The sequence below is a fragment of the Silurus meridionalis genome, chromosome 2 (assembly GCF_014805685.1).
Source record: "Silurus meridionalis isolate SWU-2019-XX chromosome 2, ASM1480568v1, whole genome shotgun sequence".
Lineage (NCBI taxonomy): Eukaryota > Metazoa > Chordata > Actinopteri > Siluriformes > Siluridae > Silurus > Silurus meridionalis.
The window spans coordinates 27,967,338-27,992,247 of NC_060885.1; the positions used below are offsets into that span (position 1 = coordinate 27,967,338).

A 24,910-nucleotide genomic window follows, 5' to 3' on the forward strand; every position below is an offset into this window, starting at 1 on the left:
TCACACATGTTTGATTACCATTTTTGTACTGGTCTTTTATTATTTTGGTTATGAGGGGAGAAAAAAAAAAATCATCAAATTCTTCAGGTGCTTTGAAGCTAAAGGTTTATATAGTATTCAGGTGAAGTCAGGACATAAATGAAACAGTAGTAAGAAGTTAAATATGGAATAAAAATACTGTCACCTGCTGTTCTGGGAAATGAATTAATGTCAGGGTGAAGTGTGATTATTACAAAGTGCTGACACCAGAGACTCCTTCATCAGATCAAGAAGTTCACGCATTTAAAAAAAAAATTATTGGTGCTTTTTACTTGTCACATATACATTACAGCAAAGTAAAATTCAGGTAGCTGGGGTCAGAGCACCCTGGAGCACAGAGAGATAAGGGCCTTGCTTAAGGGCCCATCAGTCCCAGCTTGGCAATTCTGGGGCATGAACCATGACCCTCTGGTCAGTAACCCAGAGCCTTAACCACTGAGCTACCACTTCCCCCAGCATATACATTCATCTGCTGAACATTTGTCGTACAAATCCATTTTAATGCGCTGTTAATCTAGAAATTATAACAATAGTCTAAAGTATGTGCACCTTCATTACATTTAAGAAACATGATCATGTTTTTTCCCTGAACTGGTGGCCAGGTGGCTAGAGTGACTGTCCCTCTGCCCTCATTGGCTCGCCCCTATCGCCAACCACACAACCCCAACCCCCCACCCCATGTTAATGCTCCGTTATCGCTCCGGTAAAGATCCACTGGCTCCGCTTATCCACTCCGAGTTCAGCATCACTCACAACCTGTGTGCCCACACACTGGAGAGTGAAAACAACAGTTCCCAAAGGTCGTTGCATTAACAGGTAGATGCATAATCATCATTACAGTCAGTGGTTGATGCGCTGATTTGGTCATTTGGTAGCATTTTTTTTTTCATGTAGTGATAACTTGTAAAAACGAGTCACATTCTTAGAAATAATTTATAATTGTGAATTATAACAGATGAAGTTAGCAAGATATTTCAATACCAATTGAACAGGAACAGGTAAACATCAAAATGTAAAACAGTATATAGCTTATGTATAATTTGTAAAAATGTTCTATCAAAACATCTACAATAAAGTCTGAAATTAATACCGACTGAGCAGTCTTCATTTATAAAAACGTGCATAATTTGTGTTAACAAGCACCCACCCCCTTTAGGCTGTTTTTTTGGTTTTGGGCCACTGCTGTGCACATCCCTGATTGTACAGAATGCTTGAGTTTGAATTACAATTTTACCTTCCCTGGAACTAAAAGACCCGAAGCTTTTTTAGGATGACAACGCCCCTGAAGACTCCAAAGTCTGAAGGAAAAACAAGTGTCCTGCACATAACCCAGCCCTACTCAACCCCATCAAACACCTTTTGAATGAGCGGGAGCCTCCTAAACATCCCAATACAAGTACCTGACCACACTAATGCTCTCATAGCAGAATGAACATAAAATCCTGACAATTCTAGTGAAAGGGAAAATAGTCATCAAAACCATTAAAAAGAGAATACTATGAGCAGGGGTGCACAAACAAACGAAAATAAGTGCAAGCAACACCAACAAGGTTTAAGATAGTGCTTGTGATGTGGGAATTGACACTCTTCACCCATTTGCATATGCAGAGATCTTTATTTCTGCATTCAATTACAAATATTGTGTGTGATTCATGTGAAACCTCAAAAAAAAAAAAAAAAAAGAAAAGAAAAATGCCAAACTAAAAACCTGCACAACCCTTAAATTAATAAATCACACTCTCACAAATTAATCCCAAGACCCCAAGTATTCCAGCAAATACCTGCTAAACTGCAGGTTCCATAAAAGTTTTTTTAGGGGCAAAAACAAGTGGAAGTTTATTTCTTGCATTTTTTGGTGTTAAATTAAAATACACACCTTCCCAACCGTTCCCTGCTAGCCAGTAATAATATACAGCTACATTTACACAAGAACATTTTTTTCCATAAGAAACCGATATGTACACACTCTTTTGCCTCTTTGATTTGTGAACTTTTCCAGCAATGCTTCAGATTTACATTTCTAAGTACATATTTATAATATTGCAGATATACACAGCACAAATGTTAGAGTATTATAAGAGTATTTAACTGTCAGACCGTAATCGGACGGTAGTCGTTGCTGTAACTGAGACGGGGGAAAAATTTGCATTGTATTTGGTTTAAATAAATTAAATAATAAAAAAAAAAAAAATCAAGGGGGGAAAAAAAAAAAATCAAGGAAAAAAGAAAAACACTATTTGTATGGATTTTACAGATGGCGAAAAGGTCTTAATAAATCCGACAGGCATGTGCGAGCCAACTGGCTGTCTCTCATCAGACAAACACTCTTCTCTATAATAAAAAGTGAACGCAGAACTGCTGCTGTTCACAACAAATCCCCAAAGGACACTTCTGATTAGAGGCTGCAGAATGATTCAATAAAATGCCAATGGTTCAGAAAGCACCTTGTATAATCATTTCAGCACTGCAGACCGGAATTTTTTTAGCATCTGTATTTCTGGTGTTTCCTAATTATTAAATGAATCAATGAGAAACAGCTGTAGTGCTCCGTCTCCAGGCGTCTCCTAAAGTGCTTTGATTGACAGCATTGTCGGGCAATCACTGTTTGAGCAGGTCTTTAAGGACCGCCCCAGCGCTGGCGTCGGCTGCCACCGGAACAGGCGAGAACGTAGGAAGGGCGTCCGAGATGGGCTTCATGAGCAGGTGCCCACTCGCGGCCCCCCCGCTGCCCGACGTTAACAGAGGGACGGCAGCTGAGCGAGGGGCCAGGAATGGGTTTGAGTCTGTGCTGCGCTTCCCGCTGACCGAGGAGCCTGGATAATTACACAAAAAACAAAAGTAGCACTTTGCGCTAGGTAAAAAAAAGCTAGGTTAGCTATTTTTATTTATTAAAATAACGTTTTACTTTTTATCTGCCCAAACATTCCTCACACTTGCAGAGAAAAAAAAAAGTCAAATCACTAGTTATACCCTTTACTAGTTATACCTATATTTAGGTAAGCTAATCTACAAGCAAGGAAGAGATCCAGAAAATAATCTGTGTCCCTAAAACCCACTCAATATCGATCCTGGAACCATTTCCATAATGTGTATTATCATAGTACCTGTTGCAGTTGCCCCAGCAGCATTCCGGCCATATGGGGGCGCACTCAGAGGCTTAATATCGTAAACAGGCAGTTTGGGAGCGGGGGAAGCTGGAGTGGACTCCACTTCCAAGAACTTCACAAACATCTCGGAGAAAGACTGCACAAGACACACAGTAGAACACGAGTGTGAGAGTGTAAAATCTTGGTCTCCATCACACAGTGCTGTAGCTGCATCTCTATTGAAATTGAGTTTTTAGATGTACACTATATGGACAAAAGTATTGGGACACCTGACCTTTCTAGCCATGTGTGGTTCTTCTCCAAACTGTTACCACAACGCTGGAGGAGTGTTTGGATGCGGTATAATAAAATTTTGCATTCAATTAAACTTGGAAACTCAAACCTGTTCCAGCATGGCAATGCCCCAGTGCACAAAGCGAGTCAAGTCAGGTACTGATGTAGGTGATGTGAGGAGGCCTGGGGTACAGTCCTCCTCACATCACCTACATCAGTACCTGACTTTACTAACACCCTTGTGGCTGACGAACACAAATGTCCACAAGCACATAATAAAATCTAGTGCAACATCTTCCTTGAATGTGGAATGCGATGCTTAAAAAGCACACACCATACTTATGACCAGGTGTCCACAAACCTTCGGCATTACAGCGTATGGAGATGTCAACGGTAATGTTTAACAAAATTCTATGCAATAATGTGATGAATATTTTCCTTTCTTTTGTATTTGTATATGTGTGAAAGAGAGAAACACTCACCCCGTTGAGGTTTTGGGTGCTGGTGGGTCTTTGGGGTGTGTTGGGAACGCTCTGTACCGCTCTGCTGCCTCCTAACCACCCCGACACCCAACCTGTGACTCCCTTCCTCCCCTCCTCCTCCAACATCTAAACAGAAAAAGCCAGAACGTCAAAGGGTCATCAACTCATTACCCAACTCCTCATACAATTGCATGATTTAGTGTATAGGGACTTTCTATATAATCGTGGATGTCATAGAGATGGATGAGCAAAATAAAATAAGGGTAAACGAGAACGCTGGGGAGGAGAAGGAGTTTTTTTTCTGGTCACTGAACATTTTTCCAGACAAAAACACAGACATTTAGAGTGGAAAAATTCTGATACGGGGCAGGAGAGGGAGGGGGAGAGAAAGAGAAAGGGGGGGCAAGAAATTAAAACAGGGATGAACTTGGAGACATTTGGTGTTTTATATAAAAAAAAGTCTTTATCAGAAGAATAAGTGTGCATAGTGATCACAGCTGGCTGAAACAGCTGCAGAGTTGGACAATGCACATGCGTTTTTGAGCATCTGATCAACATTATCCCCTTTCTTTACTCCTCTCTCAGACTGGTGCTAATCTCTTCCTCGTTTACAGCAGCCATGTTGCTTTAGAAGTTATAGCAGAAGTTTCCAGCTCTCATGGTTCTTACGGTTGCCATTACTTGTCTTTATACAGTGGGGGAAATAATTATTTGATCCTCTGTTGATTTTGTAAGTTTACCACCTTACAAAGAAATTAACAGACTAGAATTGTTATTGTAGGTTTATAAATTAAAAAAAATTAAAGAAAGATTATAAATTAATTTGTATTTGATTGAGTGAAATAAGTATTTGATCTTGACCCAAATCAGACTTAGATATACTTTACTGATCCCGTGAGGAGTCAGCCTTGTGCAAGTCTACAATCTTGTCCTGATGTCTTTCGACAGCTCTTTGGTCTTACCAATGGTGGTGGAGAGGTTTGAGTGGAAGAGGTCGATTCTGACAGGTGTCTTTTATACATATAATGAGTTGAAATGAGGAGTGCTTTCTTAAAGGTAAAGAACTATTTTTTGTGTGTGGTGGTCAGAATTCTTGGTGTTGGTAGGGGATCAAATACAAATCAATTTATATATAACATTAATTTAGTTTTTCTGTTTGTTTTTTTTTATATTCGTTCTTCCTCTTTTAAAATAAACCGATTTTAGACTGTTCATTTGTTTGTAAGGGGGTAAACTGACAAAATCAGCAGGGGATCAAATAATTATTTCCCACCACTGTAAAGGTGCTTTTTACTTGTCACATGTACATTATAGCACAGTGAATTATTTCTTCACGTTACAGTGATGTTAGAAATCTGGAGTCAGAGCTGGGGCACAGAGAGTTAAGGGCCTTGTTCAAGGGCCCCAAGAGTGGCAGTCGGGGCTTGAAACCCAGAACCATTGACCTACCACTTACACTACCATTTTGCCATGTATCTGTGTTTTTAAACATAAGGAATGTAATTAGCAGCAGGTACTCAAGGTGCCACTTGGTTTTTAAAGACCCTACACCATAGATGAGATGCCTGCAAACAAGGTATATATACAGCATATATAGTATCTGAAGAGCTCGTTCAAGACTTCCCCCACTAGCCACCTGCACACCAGAGCGTTTATCGCAACCCTGAGAATTTCAGACTCAAGTTCTTTTGGCCTTTCTCGAATAACATTTGTGAGGCTGTTAAAGGCAATATCCCTCCAAGAACAAAATACATGATTTATATCAGTTGTGCAGATGAAGACACAAGGGGTCAGTGAAAGCACACAGCACTGCCAAGTGATACGTTTCTTCTTCAATCAGCTCCACCCTTTTTAATATCCCACGAACCCGGAGTATTCAAGGAGGAAAAGCCAGAGAAGTTCTCTGTGTAAAAGCAGTGCCAAACAAATCCAAGGAGACCAGGAGATGGATGAGAACATGAAGAGTGACTGGTAGAAAAGAAATGAACATAGCACCGAGGAATGTGGGCTTGCTAAGGAAAGAACCCATGCAAGATCTTATAGCAGAGCATATTTGGGCAACATTTAAGACTTTGAATTTCTCCAATTTTTCTTTGGAATTTGATTGGCTTGTAAAAAGTGGGCATTCCAAAACAAACACGGAGTCAGACGCGAGTCCTGCAACACCACCGGTGAGTGACTCTAGCCAGGACATATTGCTGCAATACGCATTCAATATCCTATCTAGAAGATAAAATATATTGCATTGCTCTCAGTCACCTTAGAAATGCCTGTGATTAGCGGTTGCTATAAAAACTTAACACCATCTGACCAATCAGGATAGAGAATTCAATCAATTTGATTAGATTAGCTACTTTACTTTGCGATATCACGATATAAAGAAAGATTGAATATTAAATTCTAAAGAGCAGATGGTATGCTAGACTGAGAGATGGGAAAGCATGAAAAATAAGCCAATGTAAAGAAAAAAAAGGAAAAAAAAAACAGATTAATGAAAGGAATGCAGACGAAGTGCGGAAGGGAGTGAAAAGATGAACAGCAAGAAAAACAGGGCGTGTCCGCTCACCTTGTCGACTTCATCCCGTTCCAATCCAACAACATTACCCATAAGTCTCAGCACCTCGGCGCGTTTGTTTCTCGGCGTGTGGAAATAACCGAGAAACAGATTCCTCATTAGCACTCTGCGAAAGCGAGAAAAACAGACATCATCTTTATAAACAGGATTCACGTCATGGAAGGAATTTTATTTATGTTTTTGGGGAGATCTGATTTTTCACGTGTGTTTTTTCTTTCTTTCTTTGCTTGCTTACTTGTCCACTTTGCCTTCAGTGCTGTTGAGAAGTTCGGTCAGTTTGTGCTGGGCTTCATCCAGCATCTCCTGTCTCATTTCCACTGCAACACAATCACACACACACACTCGTGAGTTGGCTGTTTTTGGTCATGGTGAGGAAAATATGTCATCGCATCCATAAGAGCCTAACTACAGCCTTTCAAAAAGTTATTTATAAAGCAAACGATTACCTAACAAATGTCTGGAGCGCTCACAATGTCTGTGTGTGTGATATCATAAATATCCACAGTCTGGATATTTAACACAAAGGGGTTGTGTGTGTGTTTGAATATTTGCTATAAAAACAGTGGTAATGGTGTGACACGGTCTGAGTTTGTGATGTAATGACGTGATTTTTTTTATGCAAATACACCACACACTCACACACACTTACATACAGACTTAATTACAAACTTCTATTCTGAATATATATTTGTAATAGGTGATCATTCTTCTGAACTATCAAATGTGCTGAAAACAATAGCATAACTATTTCGAATTGAAAAAAAGAAAAAAAGTGTATTAATAAATAAAGTGCCAAAAAAAAAAAAAAAAAGTCTGTCAAAGTTGATGAGAAATTAACCCACAACATTCTAAATATTGTCCACATGTAACATTTACTGAAATGTGAGAAATATCTCCACATCTTTTTCCCCAGCAAAATATCTGGGGAAAAAATTCCTTCTTTTATTTAATCTATGAATAACATGTACACATGTAACTGACAATCAGTCATATAAAAACTGACAAAATAATAATTTTATACTATTTATTTAAATTTTTATGGGAAAGAAATAAAATTATCGCTATAAATTGTTAGAGGGAGGACAGTAATGTGAGGACACCTGACGACAGACAGACGGACGGACAGACAGACAGACAGACAGACAGACAGACAGACAGACAGACAGACAGACAGGCAGACAGGCAGAAAGAACGAAAGAAAGAACGAAAGAAAGAACGAAAGAAAAACGAAAGAAAGAGAGAAAGAACATGTACATGAAGCTATGGTCAGAATGCAGGGTCATGATCATGCTCCTGGAGTAGAGAAGGTTAAAACCTTTGATCAAAAGCTCAACCTACAAAATTCTGATCAGTAATCCAAAACTTCAACCATTGAGCTACCACTTCCCGATTGATAATGTTCTTCCTTTCCCATGTGGTTTTCAGAAAGTGTAACTTAAACATAAATGCCAGAATTCATAACTTCCTGCATGCATATATATATATATATATATATATATATATATATATATATATACACACACACACACACACACACACACACACACACACACACCAGCTGGCCTGTGAGAAGGTTGGAGACTGGTGGCCTAGTCTGCCTAAAGGAAGTCTGGGGCTGGGGTCCCAACCTTCTCACAGGCCAGCTGTGTGTGTGTGTGTGTGTGTGTGTGTGTGTGTGTGTGTGTTTTATACTATATATATATATATATATATATATATATATATATATATATATATATATATATATATATATATATATATATATATATATATTTTATTTTATTTTATTTAATTTTTTTTATTTATTTATCTGACATACTTGTTAAATGTACATTTTTGAAAGTGCTTTTAGTTTTGGTTTCCAACTAAAAGAGAGCTACATGGAACGCCGGAGCTGGAAATGAAAAACAAATCATTACTAATCCCTGGTGTAAATCACACACTGATGCCGCTCTTTGTCTGGGGCTGTCTTTAAGAAAATACGTTTCATAATCCACAATATAAGTCAGTTGCATCGTCTAACTTCACTATTAAGCTTTACCTTAAAAAAAGAAATAGAATGATGGAAACTTTTAGTTTTAGCTGTGGTGTACTGATCTGGCGCTGCTATAAATCAGCTCTCACCCTGTTTCTTCAGCTCCTCGATCTGCTCCTCCTTCAGGTCAAGCTGGTCAGTGAGACGGGAAGCCGACTCTAATGCGCCGTTCGCCTCGTCCAGATTCAGCTGCACAACACACAGAAACACAGTGTTACACACAAAGAAAAAAAAAAAAGTGGAGCGATGACATGCAGGTCAATGACGTCGCAGGCGGAAAAATAAAAAGCCAGGAATATATGAACCTATGGCTGTTCTTTCATTTCTGAAAGTCAGCTGTATTTGAACACAGAGCTAGGAACGTTTTCAGAGAAAAGGATTTTGGTCCAAGAAATTCACTGAAGCCAGATTTTTATGTTCGCTAAAGGCACAGCATGTTTTTAATTAAACACACTAGTTGAATAGGGATAAAATGAGTGAACAAGCAAAGTTAAAATTCAAAAGTTACAGGGAAGACAAAACAACTAGACTAGTGGATTTTACTGATAACCCGATAACCGATTAATCAACCGATAGTACTGGATTAAAAAACAAACATAACACCCCATGTAAAATAAAAATAACTGATTAAAAAATTACATTTAAAGATGCCCAATTTAAGCATGACTATTTGGATTTAGTGAAATGGCAACACTTTACAGTAAGATTCCATTTGTAACATTAACTAAAGTTAATAAATGCTTTAGAAGTTTTGTTTTTATTGACCATGATTTACTAATAAATTTTTTTATTAAATTATTTTTCTTTTTCATTTAAGGTACAGCAAGCAGACTCAAACAGCACGTGCTGTCAGTGATTCGCCTTTAGAGGCCGCTGTTTTACTGTATAACGACAGCAGGCTTTCTCCGATGCTCCAGCGCAGACGCAACCCAGAAAAATTATCGCCACGAATTTTTGTCGATGGCTAATATTTCCAGAAACAAACTAACGACATAACCAATGAATCAGTCGACCTCTAAAAACAACTTCACCCACAAATCGCAATTTCACCCACATTCCCAATAATAATAAATCTGGTTTAAAGCACAAGCTTTTGTTTGTAGTTATATTACCTGCATGGCAGAGACTTTATCCTCCAGCATGTCCGCTTTCCTCTTCCACTCCTCCTTCTGTTTCTTGTGTTTCTCTAGTTCTGCCGAATACATGGCTTTCTCCTCTAGTGTACAAACATTTTCAGAAGCACATCATTAAATTCTGACAGCACTTATTCTTGAAAGTCTGAGTGGAAACGACTGATTCCAGGAATCATTGTTATGAAACTATAAGCTATTAGATTTCCTAAATATCTACATCGATTATCCTCAATGTCTATATGATGTGATGCAAAAAGAAGAAGGAAAATCGAGAAAGAGGATGATAATGAGGATTGTGTCTGTGTGTGTGTGTGTGTGTGTGTGTGTGTGTGTGTGTGTGTGTGTGTGTGTGTCTGTCTTGCCTTGCTGGAACTGTTCTAGCACCATCTGCAGGTTTGACAGGGACACTGCATATTGGTTTATTTGTTCCTGAGCTGCATGGAGTTGAAGAAAAGCCTCGTCCCTCTGCCTGGCCATGACGTTCAACTGCTCTTGAAGAGACTCCACCTGCAGACTGGCCTGTTGACTACACACAATTTAAAATGCATTTATATAATCTTGCAATAGTTTTCCGAAATCATAGCAGCCATGACATCATGAGTAGACAAAGGAGGAACTCTCGAACCTGGCGCTCTCTACGGCACTGGAGGACGACGCCAGTCTCTCATCCAACATCGCCACCCTGCGTCTGAGCTCGCTTTCCCGGTCCTCTGCCGTGAGCGCCTCCCGCGTGTACGAGTCCTCGATCTCCAGCAGATGGTTGCGGAGACGCTCCAACTCCAGCTTCTGCCTCTGCTCTTTATCATGAGTGTGCTGTAGCTATAGTGTGAGATATAAAGAAGAAAAAGTAAGACTTTATAAAAGAAGGATTCAAACGAATTGTCACTTGGTAGTGTTCATTTGATGGAGTCTGACCTCACTCTGTAGGGCAGAAGTCTCCATCTGCTTCTGTTTAAGAGCCAGCATTACTTGGTCTCGCTCCTGCTGGAAAGCCAGTGCTTTCTCCTGCATGGACTTGACCTCATTCAGCAGCTGGTTCAGCTCTCCGGTCTTTCCCTGAAAATTATTTATGTTAAAATAAGAAGTAGAAGAAGTAGAAGAAGTAGAAGAAGAAGAAGAAGAAGAAGAAAAGTACACACCCGAACGTTCCCACTCACCTGTTCTCTATCTTTGAGCAGCTTCTCAATGGCCGCAGCCTTCTCAGTGATGGTGCTACACTCAAACTCTCGCTCCCGCAGCATCAGCGACACCTGCATGTTAGTCTCCTGTAAAGCTCGAAACTCTGTCTCTTTCTCTCGTGATTTCACCGTCACGGCTTCGTTCTCCTCCTTTAGCTTCTTGACGTCCAGCTCAAAGATCAGTGCTCGCTCCTTCAGGTTCATGACAGCCTGTTTTAGGACCTCATTATCGTTTTCACGGTTGCGCAACATTTCGCTTACCTGTACAACATGAGAGAAAGTAAAAATAATATACGAACGCAGAGAATGCCTCTAGTGGCCATCTCATGCAATAGCATTAACAATCACATTTTTTTGCATTTTGCCTAATTTACCACAGATTTTTAAAAAAAGGTTATAAACACATGAAAAACTGAACACTTGAATGTTTTGTGGGCAGAAAATGCTCTAAGGAATGAGGCTTGTTTGTTCTGAGCAAACATTGGTTTCTAGAAACCACCACCTGATAAACGTTTTAAACAGTTTTTATATTGTTATGGTTGGGATGCGAGATGTAATTCGCTTAAATAAGTATGAGTATGCATGCTCAACTCACTTGGTGCAGTTGGTCTCCTTTGGTCTTGATAAGCAGATCTTTTTCCCTGAGAGACCCCTGCAGGGTCTCAATTCTCTCCCGTGCTTGCCTGAGCTCCTCAGCATGGCCTCGTTGCTCACTTTCTGACAAAGATGCCGAATTTGACAAGCGATGGTTATTCTCCTGAAGCGTTTTCAACATATTTTCCTTCTCAATTAACGCCCTTTTTAACGTTTCCAGTTCTTGCCACAAGTTCTCATCTTGAAAAACTGGTAGTTTTGGTGGTGCCTCCTGGGCAACCTGATGTTCTACAGTTTCCACAGACTGTGCGGAAAAGTCTGGAACCTGAGAAACACTGTCAAGCTTTCCAAGCAGGACATCTTTAGTGGTACTAAGCTGGCTGATGGTCTGCTGTACATGGGCGAGTTCCTGACTCAAACTGCCCAGCCTTTTCTCCTTCTGCTCGTAGCTCTGTATGAGTCTGGAGTAGTCGACCGAAAGTTTGGAGCTGCAGTCGCTGTCAGCAGACACCTGGCCTTGCAGTTTCAGAAGCTCGTCCTGAAGCTGGGCGGATTCGTGTTGCATGTTCTTCACAGTTGTTATCACCTGTTGCTTCCACTCATCCATTTTCTTGACCTGCTGCTTGAGGTTGTCTCTTTCATGCAAAAGCTCTTCGAATTGATTGCTGCTCACACCGCCTGAACCACCGCTTCCAGAGTCTGCTCCAGAAGACTGAAGGACAGTGACCAACGTCTGGCATTTCTGAGTCAGAGCATCGATTTCAATATCCTTCTCGCGAATGATTCGGGACAAGTTCTGTATGGTCTCTCGGAACATCTCCTGACTTCCTGAAGGGTCACTCATGGTGGACAGTCGCTGGTTTTCTTGTTGAAGCTTAAGTAAAGCAGATTCCTTGGCCGCAATGATTTCCATGATGCGATGGTATTCCGAACGCAGGTGGCTATTCTCTCGCGCCTTTTCATTTAGTACAGCTAGCACTTGTTCTCGTTCGACTGCATACGCTTGCATCTGCTGCTGAAGCAACACCACATCCTGGCTATACCCACCTGAAACCCGGGCATGGAGCGCTTGGATTTCGAGTTCCTTCTGAAGCACGATTTGAGAAAGTTTTCCAAGTTCATCGCGAGACACCACAAGCTGATCAAGCTGTTTGGTCAAAGAGAGGTTCTTCTCATTTAGCTGGATAATCTCAGTCTCTTTCTCCTTGATGCCCTTCACGAGTTTTTCAAACTCCACCTTTGACAAGTCATGCTTCTCGTTGCCATTCTCACCACTGAGGGAACAAGTCTTGTCCTCTTGAAGAATTTCCACAGTTGTGTGTTGACTTTGTGAGCTGAGTTTCTCCATCTCTTCCCGCAGCCTTGAAATCTCCTCGTCCTTGGCACTGATCAGTTTGTCGTAGTTGAGGGTGCTTTGCTCATGTCTTGACCGAGCCTGCTCTAATTCGCTCTGGTGCACCTGTAAAGTATGCTGCGATTGTATATGCGATTCCCGTAGTTGTTCTAATGTTGCCCTTAGTGTCCTTGCCTCTTCCTCAAATCTGTCTCTAGCAGCTTCAGCTGTGAAACTTCAGTTTCCAGCTCGGTAATTACGTCCAGCGTCCTTGGTTCAGACATTGGCTGAGGTCTACTTTGCTGATCCTTCAGGCGGTCAATTTCCTCCCTAAGGTGACTGCACTTTTCTTTCGTGGCCCCTATTTGCTTGTCCTTCTCCTCCACCAATTTCCTTAATGCATCACTTTCTTGCTTCGCCTGTGAGACTGTGGCCTCCAAATCCTTCATCGCTTCATCAGTTTGTGCCTTTAATGAGGCAGCGAAAGCATCCTTCTCCTGTAAAAGCTCAGTGAGTTGCTTTTGTCCAGCCACGGTGATGTCCAACATCTCACTGGTGTCTTTGTGGTCGGCCACCATCTGCTCCATCTCACGCTTTAGCGAGGCGATCGTCAGGTCCTTTTCCTGGTTTAGCTTCACGGTACGTTCGTGTTCCATCTGCAATGCAGAGGCATCCAAGGATCGTGCTCTAGTCAGATTCTCGATGGTTTGCTGGTACTGCTTGGTCTGATCCAAAAGGCGGTTCTCTGCTTTACTCAGCTCATCTTCTAGCTGGTTCTTCTCTAGTTTCAAGGCCTCAATGCGAGTGTCTTTCTCCAAAACTACTCTGCTGAGAGAAGCCTGGCCATCCTGTATCTGTCTATCCAAATTCTCTACTTTCTCAAGAACCTGAATGCGTTCTTCTTTCAACTTCCTGTTCTCGATCTTCAACTCGAAATCCTCGGATGACACTTTTTCATTTAAGACTTTCAATTCAGCCAGCTCTCTTCTCACATCCTGGAGTTCTTTCTCCTTCTCTACCAGAACTTTCATTTGACCTTTTACTTCATCCCCCCGCTCCCCTGCTCGACTCAGCTCCTCACGAAGAGCATCCAGCTGAGTCTCTCGTTCCTGCAGCAGCTTCTTCAGGTCGGAGGCCTCCATGCGTGCCTCTTTGCCAAGCTCCTGAGACTTCTTCAATTTGTCCCTCAGCTCTCGCATCGTGGCCTCCAGCTGCTGTTTGCCCATGTGTAGGTCATTAAGGGTAAAGGCACTTTGGCTGAGTTTCTCCTTCTGAGCCTCTGACTCCTGATGAAGCGTCTCTTTTTGACTGAGCAAAGGGCAAGCTCTGATTTTAGACGGCTAACTTCAGCTTCAGCCTGAGACTTCTGTGTAGCGAGTAAATCTTTCATAGCAATGAGATGCTGGAGAAGAGAAGGTGAATTAAAACGTTTTCATACGATTACTAAATCAGTGTGATTCTACAATGTATTGCACAACTAGAGTTATAAGGCATACGTTAAACTTCATGCATGTACCCAGTGTTGATCTACAAAATTCTACAATATAATAGACTACTTCTGGAACACCTACTGCGGTTCTAACACATAATAGGCAACAATTGCTTGAAAGTTCTCTCTGGTTCTAGAATATTATTATTTAGTTAGAAAATGCATGTGCAGAATTGTTAGAATGCCCACAGACGCCCTTTGTGGTTCCAGTAGTACATCTACTGTTAGAACACCCACAATAGCATTCGTGTAAATACAATGCCCACTTCAGTTCTACAATGAAACAGACAACTGAAGATCTAGAATAATATACAACTACTGTCAGAATGCCCAGTGTCAATTGCAGAATATCTTGTACTAAGAGAAGATCAGATTTGAAAGCTGAACTGCATTAGAATGTACATTATATAAGAAACTAGAACCCATATTTTTCTAGTGCTGTGCAAGAACCCTGAGGAAGTCCATAAGAGTGCATGAAGCATGTAATAAAATGAAAAAGCTAACAGAGCAGTGTCGCATGTGTTTAGAATTTACACTACATTCATCACTGTCGCAGTACAAGACGAACCTGTGTGGCCTCCTGGTTCTGCCGGTCGAGTTCCTCCAGCTCTGCTGTGAGTGTGTCCATGCTGACATGCGCTCGCTTTAAAGCTTCCTCTCTCTGCTCAAGCTGGTTCTTTAAGTCCATAACTTCGAGCTGAAGGTCCTCTGAGCTTTCAGCTTCACTCAATGTGACCAGGTTCTCAGCTTGCTGGAGTTTCTCCACCATCGCTGACTGATCAGGGAGACGGAACACAGCAGCATGTTAAAAATAGAACTAAAATTAAAATAATAATCATCTCTATCAAATTATTCAATAATGACAGTAATATAGCATAAAAAAAATATTCATTTTTATTCCAAAATAAAGTTTTAATGATTGCGTTATTAACGTCTGAACCACCGTTTAGAACAGTGCTTCTTAGTAAGCGTTAGAAAACGTGGAAAAAACAAGAAATTTCCGGTAAACTTTTACTGACTCTGACATATCACCAGTTATAATTACTACCTTCTCTTTCTCTATTTCTTCTTTTTCTGCTCTGAGAGCATTGATGACTGTGTTGAGCTCCAAAATGTCCGCATGCTCAACCTCCGCACTCGGATTTAACTAAAAAAATAAAAATAAAATAAAAACAACAACATTTAAAATATTAATAAGTGGATAAAATAAAATACATATATTTTGCTATTGCTAAAAAAAAATTTATAAAAAAAATAAAAAATAAAACACGAAACTCAGGCTTACTTCCGTGAGAGATCTCAACCTGGAAACCTCTTTTTCAGCATCTACAAATGGGTACAATTGGTCATCTAAATAATGTAACCCACACTTTCCTAAATTCAGTATAAAAAAGAGCTACACCTTACATTACACCTTGATATTTATTCATTCCATATCTGACCCCGTAGCAGTAATGATGATTGATTCTCTTAACTAAGCATGAAATTTTAATTCAAATCTCCAGCTGCAATAAAGCTGATAAAACTGCGAGGATCACCTGCGAGTGCTTTCCTCAGCGTGTGTATCTCGCCATCGTGCTGTGCTTTGGCCATCGCTTTGCTTTCCTGCTCCTGAACCCGAGACTGAAGTTCACTAACAGAGTTCTGGAGGCGAGTGTAGTTCTGCAGAAGTTCGGAGTTTTCCGCCTTCGCCTCCTCTTTCTCTTGCTGAAGCTCCGCCCCCTGCCGCAGGGCCTCCTTGAGAGTCGCCGCTAGCTCACTGCACTTTGCGTTCTGAAGCTCCGCTTCCTCACGAAGGAGCGAATCGTGGCCTGCAGCTCCTCGAGTTTGGAGGATTCCGCTGGAGGTGCTGCTGCTGAAGTTTGGAGCATAGAAGTGGTTCCTGAGCAAAAGAACAATTTTAACCAAATGTTTGGTCTTGAAAGAAAAAAAAGAAAAGAAAAAAAAAAGTCACCTTCACCACTCTGAATCTGTTCCTCCAGCTCCTCGATCCTCTCTTCGTACTCTGCCAGCTCGTCTCTGTGCCGCTTTGCCATGTCTGCCATTTTTTGCCGATGAGCGTCCTGCAGCGCTGCCAGCTCGTGCTGATGCTCGTCGACCTCACGGCCCATTTCCTCTCGCAGCTCCTAATCGGTTCAGAAGGTGTTTATAAAATTAGAATCACTTTATGTGACAAATGTACCAAAGTGCTAAAGTGCGCTCTGATTGGTCAGAAAGTATTCATTTAAACAAGGCAACTCACAGGTTTCTATGAATGACAATTCTATAGTACAAAAAAATCCCTCGTTTAATCGTTTATATGGCGTAGAGTTTTCGACGAGAAGATTTATTCAAGAGTTTTAGATGGAGTCTCCAGTGTCAGTGCTTTGAATTTTTCTGACAGTCCTCAGGACAGAGGAGTTTAAAGCTTCTGAAACGTGAAAGATCAATGGCGGTGGGGAACGGTAACTACGGCTTCATCACACCACCCACGTGTTCATCGTGTGTGTCGCTTAACCATGCAAAAAGCCACGTCCTATTCATCATGTTCATGTTTTTGTCTGCTTGATAGGACCATACAAAGTTGTGCATCTTGTATTAGAGCAGATTATGTGGTACAATTTTCTCATACTGACCAGTAGATGTTCAACATGCAAAGAACTCTCTGAGGATTTGTGACCCTTGTGATGCCTGTTCCGAGAGAAACCCGTCTTAGAAAAACTCTGTAGGACCCTGGCCACTGTACTGTAACTCAGTTTAAGGGTGTTACAGATCTTCTTATAACCTGGGATTCTTTGTGGAGAGCAACAATTTAAATTATCAAATCCTCAGAGTTTTCTTTGCTATGAAGTGCCATTTTGAACATCCAGAGATCTAACTGTACTCAAAAACTGCTCTAATACAAGATTTGTATGAACCTGTCAAGCAAAAACATGAACAAGATGAATAGGACATGTGGCTTTGCATGCTTAAGCGACATACACTTAGGGTGTACTCACTTTTGTTGCCAGTTGTTTCGACAATAATGGCTGCATGTTGAGTTATTTTTTAGAGGACAGTAAATCTGTACTGCTTTACAAACTGCACACTGACTACTATAACATATATACAAGTTTCATTTCTATAGCAGTGTCCCTTGAGAAGATCTACTAAAATTGTTGCTGAAATGTTACTTTTGTGAGATACAGTATACTGTATATACACTCAGGCGCATCTCAATAAATTAAAATATCATTAAAAAGTTGATTTATTTAAGTAATTTAATACAGAAAGTGAAACTGGTATATTATATAGATTCAACACATACAGACTGATGTATTTCAAGTGTTTATTTCTTTTAATTTTGATGATTATGGCTTACAGATATTGAAAACCCAAAATTCAATATCTGAGATTTATAAGAATAAATTGTGAAAAGGTATTGTGAAAATTGTGAGACAGTAGATCAGTCAAAGAAAACGTAGCTTTTTGAAAACGTTCTCCGTAGCGGATACATTTGAAAATTGCCGATTTCGGCTTACGGCGTGGACATTAAAAAAGCAGGCTTTTGAAAACGATTACCATTTTTTTTGTCAAGCGGAAATGCACAGAACAGGGGTGTAAGCATTTTCGGACGCTTCAGTGCGGATGAGCAACTTTTAAGAACCGATTGAAAGAGCATTTTACCTTTGATTTATAAAAAATATTTTTACAAATTCTTAATTTTATTTTTAAGAAAACTGAATACTGGAATAATTTGAAAACACAAACATTTTTCAATACTCTGTGTTCGTATTTTTCTCAGACTAATCCAGACCTAGAAATCACTCAACTCAAATTCCATACTTTTTCAGACTTTTCCAAAATGAAAATCCAAAAGAACCCTGGGTCTGTTACAGCATGACACAGTGCATTATTCCTCACTTATCCTACAAAAGAACTCGTCCCAGTGAGAAACCTGAGAAGAGAGGAGATAAACTCACTTTGATAGTTCTCTGCAGCTTCAGGATTTCCCCATGGTCACCTTTTTCTGCTCCTGACACTTTTGATGCCTGTTTTATATAAATATACACAAAAAATTATCATCAAAGAACTGCATTATAAAGGTTAAGTAGTGTAATGTGTGTTACTCTGGCTGAGTAAGGCGACCTGGGCCACTCTCCTCCAGTGAGCAACGTCCGCCTCGAGTCGCTGCACCTCATGGGATAGCCGGTTGATTTCCTGCTGAGACCACAAGACATCGCTCAGGTCCACCTCGTCGCTGTGGAATCCGTGATGTCCAGCCGAGGGGCGGGACAAGAAAGAGGAGGAGGAGCTTGTTGTGGTGGCGACGGTCGTAACCGGAAGCACGGCGGAGTCGGAAGTGGAAGACGAGACATCGTGGGCTGAGAGCCGGAGCTTCTGGACTTCTTCTTGTAGACTGTTTTGGCGGGCTTTTAGGTGGCTGATGTCCACCTGGAAACACACACAAACACACACAAAAGGGATCAGCTTGAGTACTGACTTTGCTTTGGGACACATGAAAATTAGCTCAGCATGAAGGAGGAATTTACCTCTTTCTGCTGAAGAATAGTCCTGTACTCCAGAGACTGCTGTTTGATCTGGATCTCCGCTGCCTCCAACTTCTCCTCGAGCTCGCCGTTTATTCTCCTCAAGCGTTCATACTTTAGCGTTTAGACAGGGAAAGAGTGAGAGAGAGCATTCAGAGAGTCACAGAAAGAGAACAGCTTACATGCACCTCACATTAACATTGGTAACTCCACTCCATGTTGTATTTAATCTCAGGGACAGTTTAAGAACTGCTAATGTATCACCAAACAAGGTCACTACTAAACTTAAAACCAAGTCAATACATTGTTTTTCTACAAGTTAAAGTTTCTCCAGGAGCCCCGAGAGGTCAGAAAGCTCACAGAACAAGCTTGAGCGACTGATTGCATTGTGGGAGGATGTGAAAGGTATGCGGTTTTTGAATGAGGAAGAAAACACACCTCGGATTTCTGTGCAGCGAAAGCCGAATCCAGCTCCTGCAGCTTCGAGTTAGACACGTGCAGCTCGGTGGCAGCATCTACAACGCAGTCACACACATTTCAGGAATTTATTTCAATCACTATGGGTAGAAATTATACAATTACAATTTATTATGTTGAAAAGGGAATTTTTGACGCAATCTTATGGAACATACAAAGTTACGTCATATCAATAAATATAAATCAGGTGGAAATTACAAATATAACTTCTACAAATTATTATGTGGTTATGGATGATTAAAAAATTATTCTGACATGCACATGATTAAGTGTTTTTTTTTTTTTATTATTATCATCATTAAATTACGGAATTAAAGCGTAAATTTCAAATGAATTTTTGTCATGGCAAGTTTGCATCTGTGCTTCACCCTGCACAGGCATTTCAGCTGTTGCATCCAAGCAGGGCTTTAAATAACACCAACGTTCACATCAACAGCTGTATAAAAAGACTAACATATCTAATGAGTCTTAGTCTTTTGTCCCCTCAAACATGCGCAAAGTAAGATTGTTCCACATCAAGTAAAAAAACAATATTTTTCTTTCGGTGTTGAATTGAACTGCTCACCGATTTGCACTCAATTAATAACCAAGAGCTTGGAAATATAGTCCGCTCGCTGTGAGGGTCTGAGCTGCTGATTGCGATCTTGTCTGTGACAGACACTCTGCAGGAGTAATTAAGTCTTAGAAGCGTTCTAAAAGACCAGGGTCGAGAGATAAAACACTTGTGTGAAATCCCTGACAGAAAGAAATCTTTCAATTATTTCCTCTTCCAGGCAACTGCATTGTTACAGTTCACTCAAGACCGATGGGGAATAATATTAAGTACTACACAAGCTGTGTCCAAAAGAACCTGACTGAAACAATCAACTCAAGCATTTTACCTCATCATAGAATAACTTTCTGTGGATGTAACTGACTGGTAGCCTAGTTAGTGTGGGTGTGTGTGTGTGTGTGTGTGTGTGTGTGTGAAAACTAAGCTTCCAAATCCAAGCACAATAAAAGGTAGAACCTGACCAGGATCTTAAAGCACTAGACATTCTGAAAATCTGAAAGACTCACAAATCACACACCCTGATGAGTCCCTGTTTATCAAACTACAATAAATATATAACTTCTGAAAAAACAAACAAACAAACAAACAAACAAAAACAAACAAACAAAAAAAAAAAATAAATATATATATATATATATATATATATATATATATATATATATATATATATATATATATATATATATATAAAATGATGTAATGAGTAATACATTGCATGCGATGAAGGAATAAACATTTTGGCTGATTTACTGAAGATTTATTTACTGAAGATTCATTTATTTAATTAATTATGGCTTCGTTTTTTATAATACAGATGTTTCATTCATAAATTTGTAAATTTGTTATTGTTGTCCAAGAAATTGTGCAACAATAATAATAAAAACTGTAATAGATATTTTAAAACATATATGTGTGTGATTTGTGATAGAAGAGTATCTGCAAGAGTGAAAGGGAAAGTTTATATTACTGTGGTGAGAGCTGCGATGTTGTATGGATTAGAGACAGTGGCATTGAGTAAAAGACAGGAGGTGGCGCTGGAGGTAGCAGAGCTGAAGATGTTAAGGTTTTCGTTGGGAGTGACGACGATGGACAAGATTAGAAAATAGTTTATTAGAGGGACAGTGCATGTAGGATGTTTTGGGGTCAAGGTGAGGGAGGCGAGATTGAGATGGTTTGGACATGTGCAGAGAAGGAACATAGGGTATATCGGTAGAAGAATGCTGAGGATGGAGCCACCAGGAAGGTGGAAAAGAAGGAAGGCCAAGGAGGAGGTTTATGAATGTGGTGAGGGAAGACATGCAGGTAGTTGGGGGCGAAAGAGGCAGATGTAGAGAACAGGGGGTATGTAGAGGACAGGGGGGTATGGAGATGGATGATCCGCTGATTAGAGAAGAGAATTAGAGAAGCCGAAGAAGAAGAAGAAGATGATATGTGTGTGTGTGTGTGTGTGTGTGTGTGTGTGTGTGTGTGTGTGTGTGGACACAAACAATCTACACAGCAGGACATTAAATCACTATCTGTGTGTGTGTGTTTTTCTGCTTTGCTGGAAGCTCTGATCAAAGTTCTCAGTTTGTGCTGGACACAAGCCTTCAGTCAACACACACCTTTACACAGCTCTGAAATCCACATGACAACAAAAACTATCAGCACTTGCAAGAATATCCTGAGATTTCAGTCGTCTAATGATATCACATTTTATCGTGAGTGACAATGTTATTATGACATGGAGTGGTAGCTCCTGTGGTTAAGGCGCGGGTTACTGATCGGAAGGTCGGGGGTTCAAGCCCCGATATCACTAAGCTGCCACTCTTGGGCCCTTGAGCAAGGCTCTTAACCCTCCGTGTTCCAGGGGCACCGTATAGCTGACCCTGCACTCTGACCCCAGCTTCTAAGCAAGCTAGGATATGCGAAGAACAAAATTTCACTGTGCTGTAATGTATATGTGACAAATAAAGGCTATTCTTCTTCTTCTTCTATTCTTCTTCTATGACATCACACAGTTATTCAAATGCGTTTCAGTGATCCAGTATTAGCTATACAACTGCTTGTTGATTACTCGTGGTCGTTTTTCTGTAAGGAGACATATGTTCACCAAATATGAAAGGAGTCTCCTGTGTCAGAACTTTGAAACCTTTTTTTTATATCAAAGGAATTTGCACTTGGTGGGTTCTACAAACAGGTCGAAGGTAGGCGCATTATTATAATGAAATTAATCAAAAACATCACTTTGACACCACGCGGTTGGGTTGAAACACCTGAAAATAAGCAGAACTAGTGATAATACCGAAAATACCGCAATAATGACAGGCCTCGGTGATATCGCTCAGCTCTGAGCAGGGGGCGTGGCTTAAATCCAAATCATTATCATGGTCATTATCACCATCGTGCTCTTTTACCCTAACAATACGAATTCAATATGGCTTCCATATGGTAGTTCAGCTTTATAACTTACCTCCGACTTCTTCTGCTCCTTCCAGTAGGATGTCTTTGGTGAAACTGGAGATTTGACCAGTGAAAGAGGATAAACTTCCTCCGACCTGACCGAGAGACTGCCCCAGGCCTGAACCCAAACCCCCCAACCAAGACGCCATGACAGCGGCACACACTTAGACACACACTTACACCGCCTAGGAACGGAGGTTCACATGGACACCATGAACCCAAGCCACGATCAGATCGCGAGTTTGGTGTTTCGAGCTCTGTTATCGTTCTTATCAGCAGGATAGAAAATCGCTGCAACAGACCGGAAACTGGGTGTTCATGCAAACCGACTCGTTAATCCAGAACTATCCGCTTAGAGCGCCGAAATAAGAACCAGAAGCAGGCAGGGAGTGTGTAGAAATGACCCGGGCTGCGTGACCACACCGTCCCTGTTACCAGAGAATAAGAAATCCGCTTTGTTTTGGTTCGCTGTTGCTGATTTCTGCCACCTCGACTTCATCCATCACCGGACACACTCGTCAGAGGGGACGTGGACACGCGTAGAGCATCATGGGAACCTGACGGACCAATAGGACGGCGCAGGCTGGTGACGTCAAAGCAGTTGCCGGAAGTAAAAAGTCTGTTTATCTCCGTCAACTAGCTATAATATTTAGGAAGTGTTTTTCTTTATAGACACGTGTAATGCCTTAAAGCGAGAAATGTGTTGATCACTGATTGGAAAAAAAAGCGTGGACACTGCCGCTGAAATATATATAACAAATAAAGAAATTTCATTTAAACGTATGCATAGATTGTATCCAGCTAAAGCATACTTAAAGAGATTCAAGTGAGACAAGTGAGCAGTTCCTTTAGTGGTGCCCCTAATGAATCTGCTCTTCATATATTTTGGAATTGTCCTCATACATAATTATTTTGGATTACATTTTCTAAGTTTATAAACTGTAACTTGCTCTCAGATTTCTTTCTATTCTTCAAGGTTTTTTTTCTATAATATAAAAAAGGCAAATACGATGAGCACTTTATTATTCATGTTTTTTTTTATTGCCTGCTAAATCTCATATTGATCGTAGTAGATATATTCGTCAATATCTCATATTTATAGTTTTTGAAAAAGAAGTCCAGCAATATATCCATGCTATTTCATCCTCAAAGAACTCGAAAGCTGTTAAGACAATAAACCTGTACTACTGTTTTAACTTATTTTTCTAATATTTAGACTTATATTCGGTAATTTATTTATAAATGGCGCTTTGCTTCATTTATTTTTTGTTAGACATGCTTTCTTTTCTCACCTTTGTCCTGCATCTTTTTTTTGTACCTCTGCTCTTGCTTTCTGTATGTATTCTTTTAATCTAATACCTTGGCAATAATAATAATAATAATAATACATAAATAATAATTTATAATATATAAATATATATAAATAATTAAGTTTTCTTTCTTGATTTTTTTCCAGGTCAAGGACCCCATAGGCGATAGAGACAAGGGGCAAAATGTTTCAAACATAGCCACTTAGCCAATCATATTACGCTAGTTATATCATGTTAAGACAATAAGAACTATTGTTGTAAATGCATAACTGTCTGTATATTTTCATATATATTTCATACATTTTCCTTAATCTATCAGGTGGACAATAATACATTTACATGAATATCAGTTCAATAAAACGTAAATGAAAGAATTGTTATAATATAAAAGATTCAATATTTTATGCTTTTACCCATGTTAATTTTTTTAACAAAAAAATCTTTGTGATTCAACATTAAATAACAGGCTCCCTGCAGTACCACAGCAGACCCACTAGGGGTCGCGGAACCCGGGTTGAAGACCCATGCTGTAGGGCGACGCCTTCAGGAGTAAAGCAATTAAACTTTTTGTTCTTCTGCTTCTTCTTCTGCTTCTTCTTCTTCTTCTTCTTCTTCTTTCAGCTGCTCTCTTTAGGGGTCGCCACAGCGGATCATCCGTCTCCATACCCCTCTGTCCTCCATACACCTCTGTCCCTCCTCTGCACATGTCCAAACCATCTCAATAGTGCCTCCATCACCTTGACTCCAAAACGTCCTACAAGCGCTGTCCCCTAATAAACTTATCTTGTCCATCTTCGTCACTCCCAACAAAAACCTCAACATCTTCAGCTCTGCTACCTCCAATTCCTTGTGTATGTCAACCCACTTGGCCAATAAATCTGATTCTGATTCCTAGTTCTTAGTGTAGTCCCTGGTACAATGTGTGCACTTCTATAAAAGCTTTACTGGAATTAAAACTCATGAGACTCCAGTATGCTATTTGTCTGAAAAGTCATTTCACATAGTGATTTAAACTGTTTTGGGGGGAATGTCTGTATGCTGTAGCATTAGCTTTTAGCAGATGCCCTTATCCAGAAGGACTAACATTACATCTTATTCATACAACTGAACAGCTTTGGGGTTAAAAGCAATGCTAAAAGGCCCAGAAGTTACAGCTTGGTGTGGCGTGGATTTTCAAATTACAACCCCCTTTCACTAGAACTCAGAGGCAAAGACCTGTTTGAGCAGGACAATGCCTCTGTGCACAAAGCAAGCTCCATGAAGATCTTGATGTGTGAAGGTTAGATCAGGAGAACTCGAGAATTCTGCAAAGAGCCCTAATATCACTAATGCACTTGATGAATGAACAGGAACACTAACGTAATGCTAAATGAACACAATTC

General features: G+C 40.3%; 1 protein-coding gene across 1 annotated transcript; it reads right to left on the reverse strand.

The window, feature by feature from the left end:
- Window positions 1-1,634: 1,634 nt before the first annotated feature.
- trip11 (thyroid hormone receptor interactor 11) lies at window positions 1,635-23,088 on the reverse strand. The gene is given in 25 exon segments (XM_046872678.1): window positions 1,635-2,852; window positions 3,144-3,282; window positions 3,902-4,027; window positions 6,468-6,582; window positions 6,712-6,793; window positions 8,601-8,700; window positions 9,624-9,727; window positions 10,007-10,170; window positions 10,270-10,463; window positions 10,560-10,700; window positions 10,802-11,083; window positions 11,418-12,970; window positions 12,973-14,070; window positions 14,073-14,151; window positions 14,807-15,013; window positions 15,287-15,385; window positions 15,524-15,564; window positions 15,777-16,037; window positions 16,040-16,120; window positions 16,193-16,364; window positions 18,180-18,248; window positions 18,346-18,651; window positions 18,750-18,860; window positions 19,185-19,261; window positions 22,229-23,088. Coding segments are annotated over 25 exon segments (5,955 nt in total). The 5' UTR covers window positions 22,368-23,088; the 3' UTR covers window positions 1,635-2,637.
- Window positions 23,089-24,910: the final 1,822 nt, after the last annotated feature.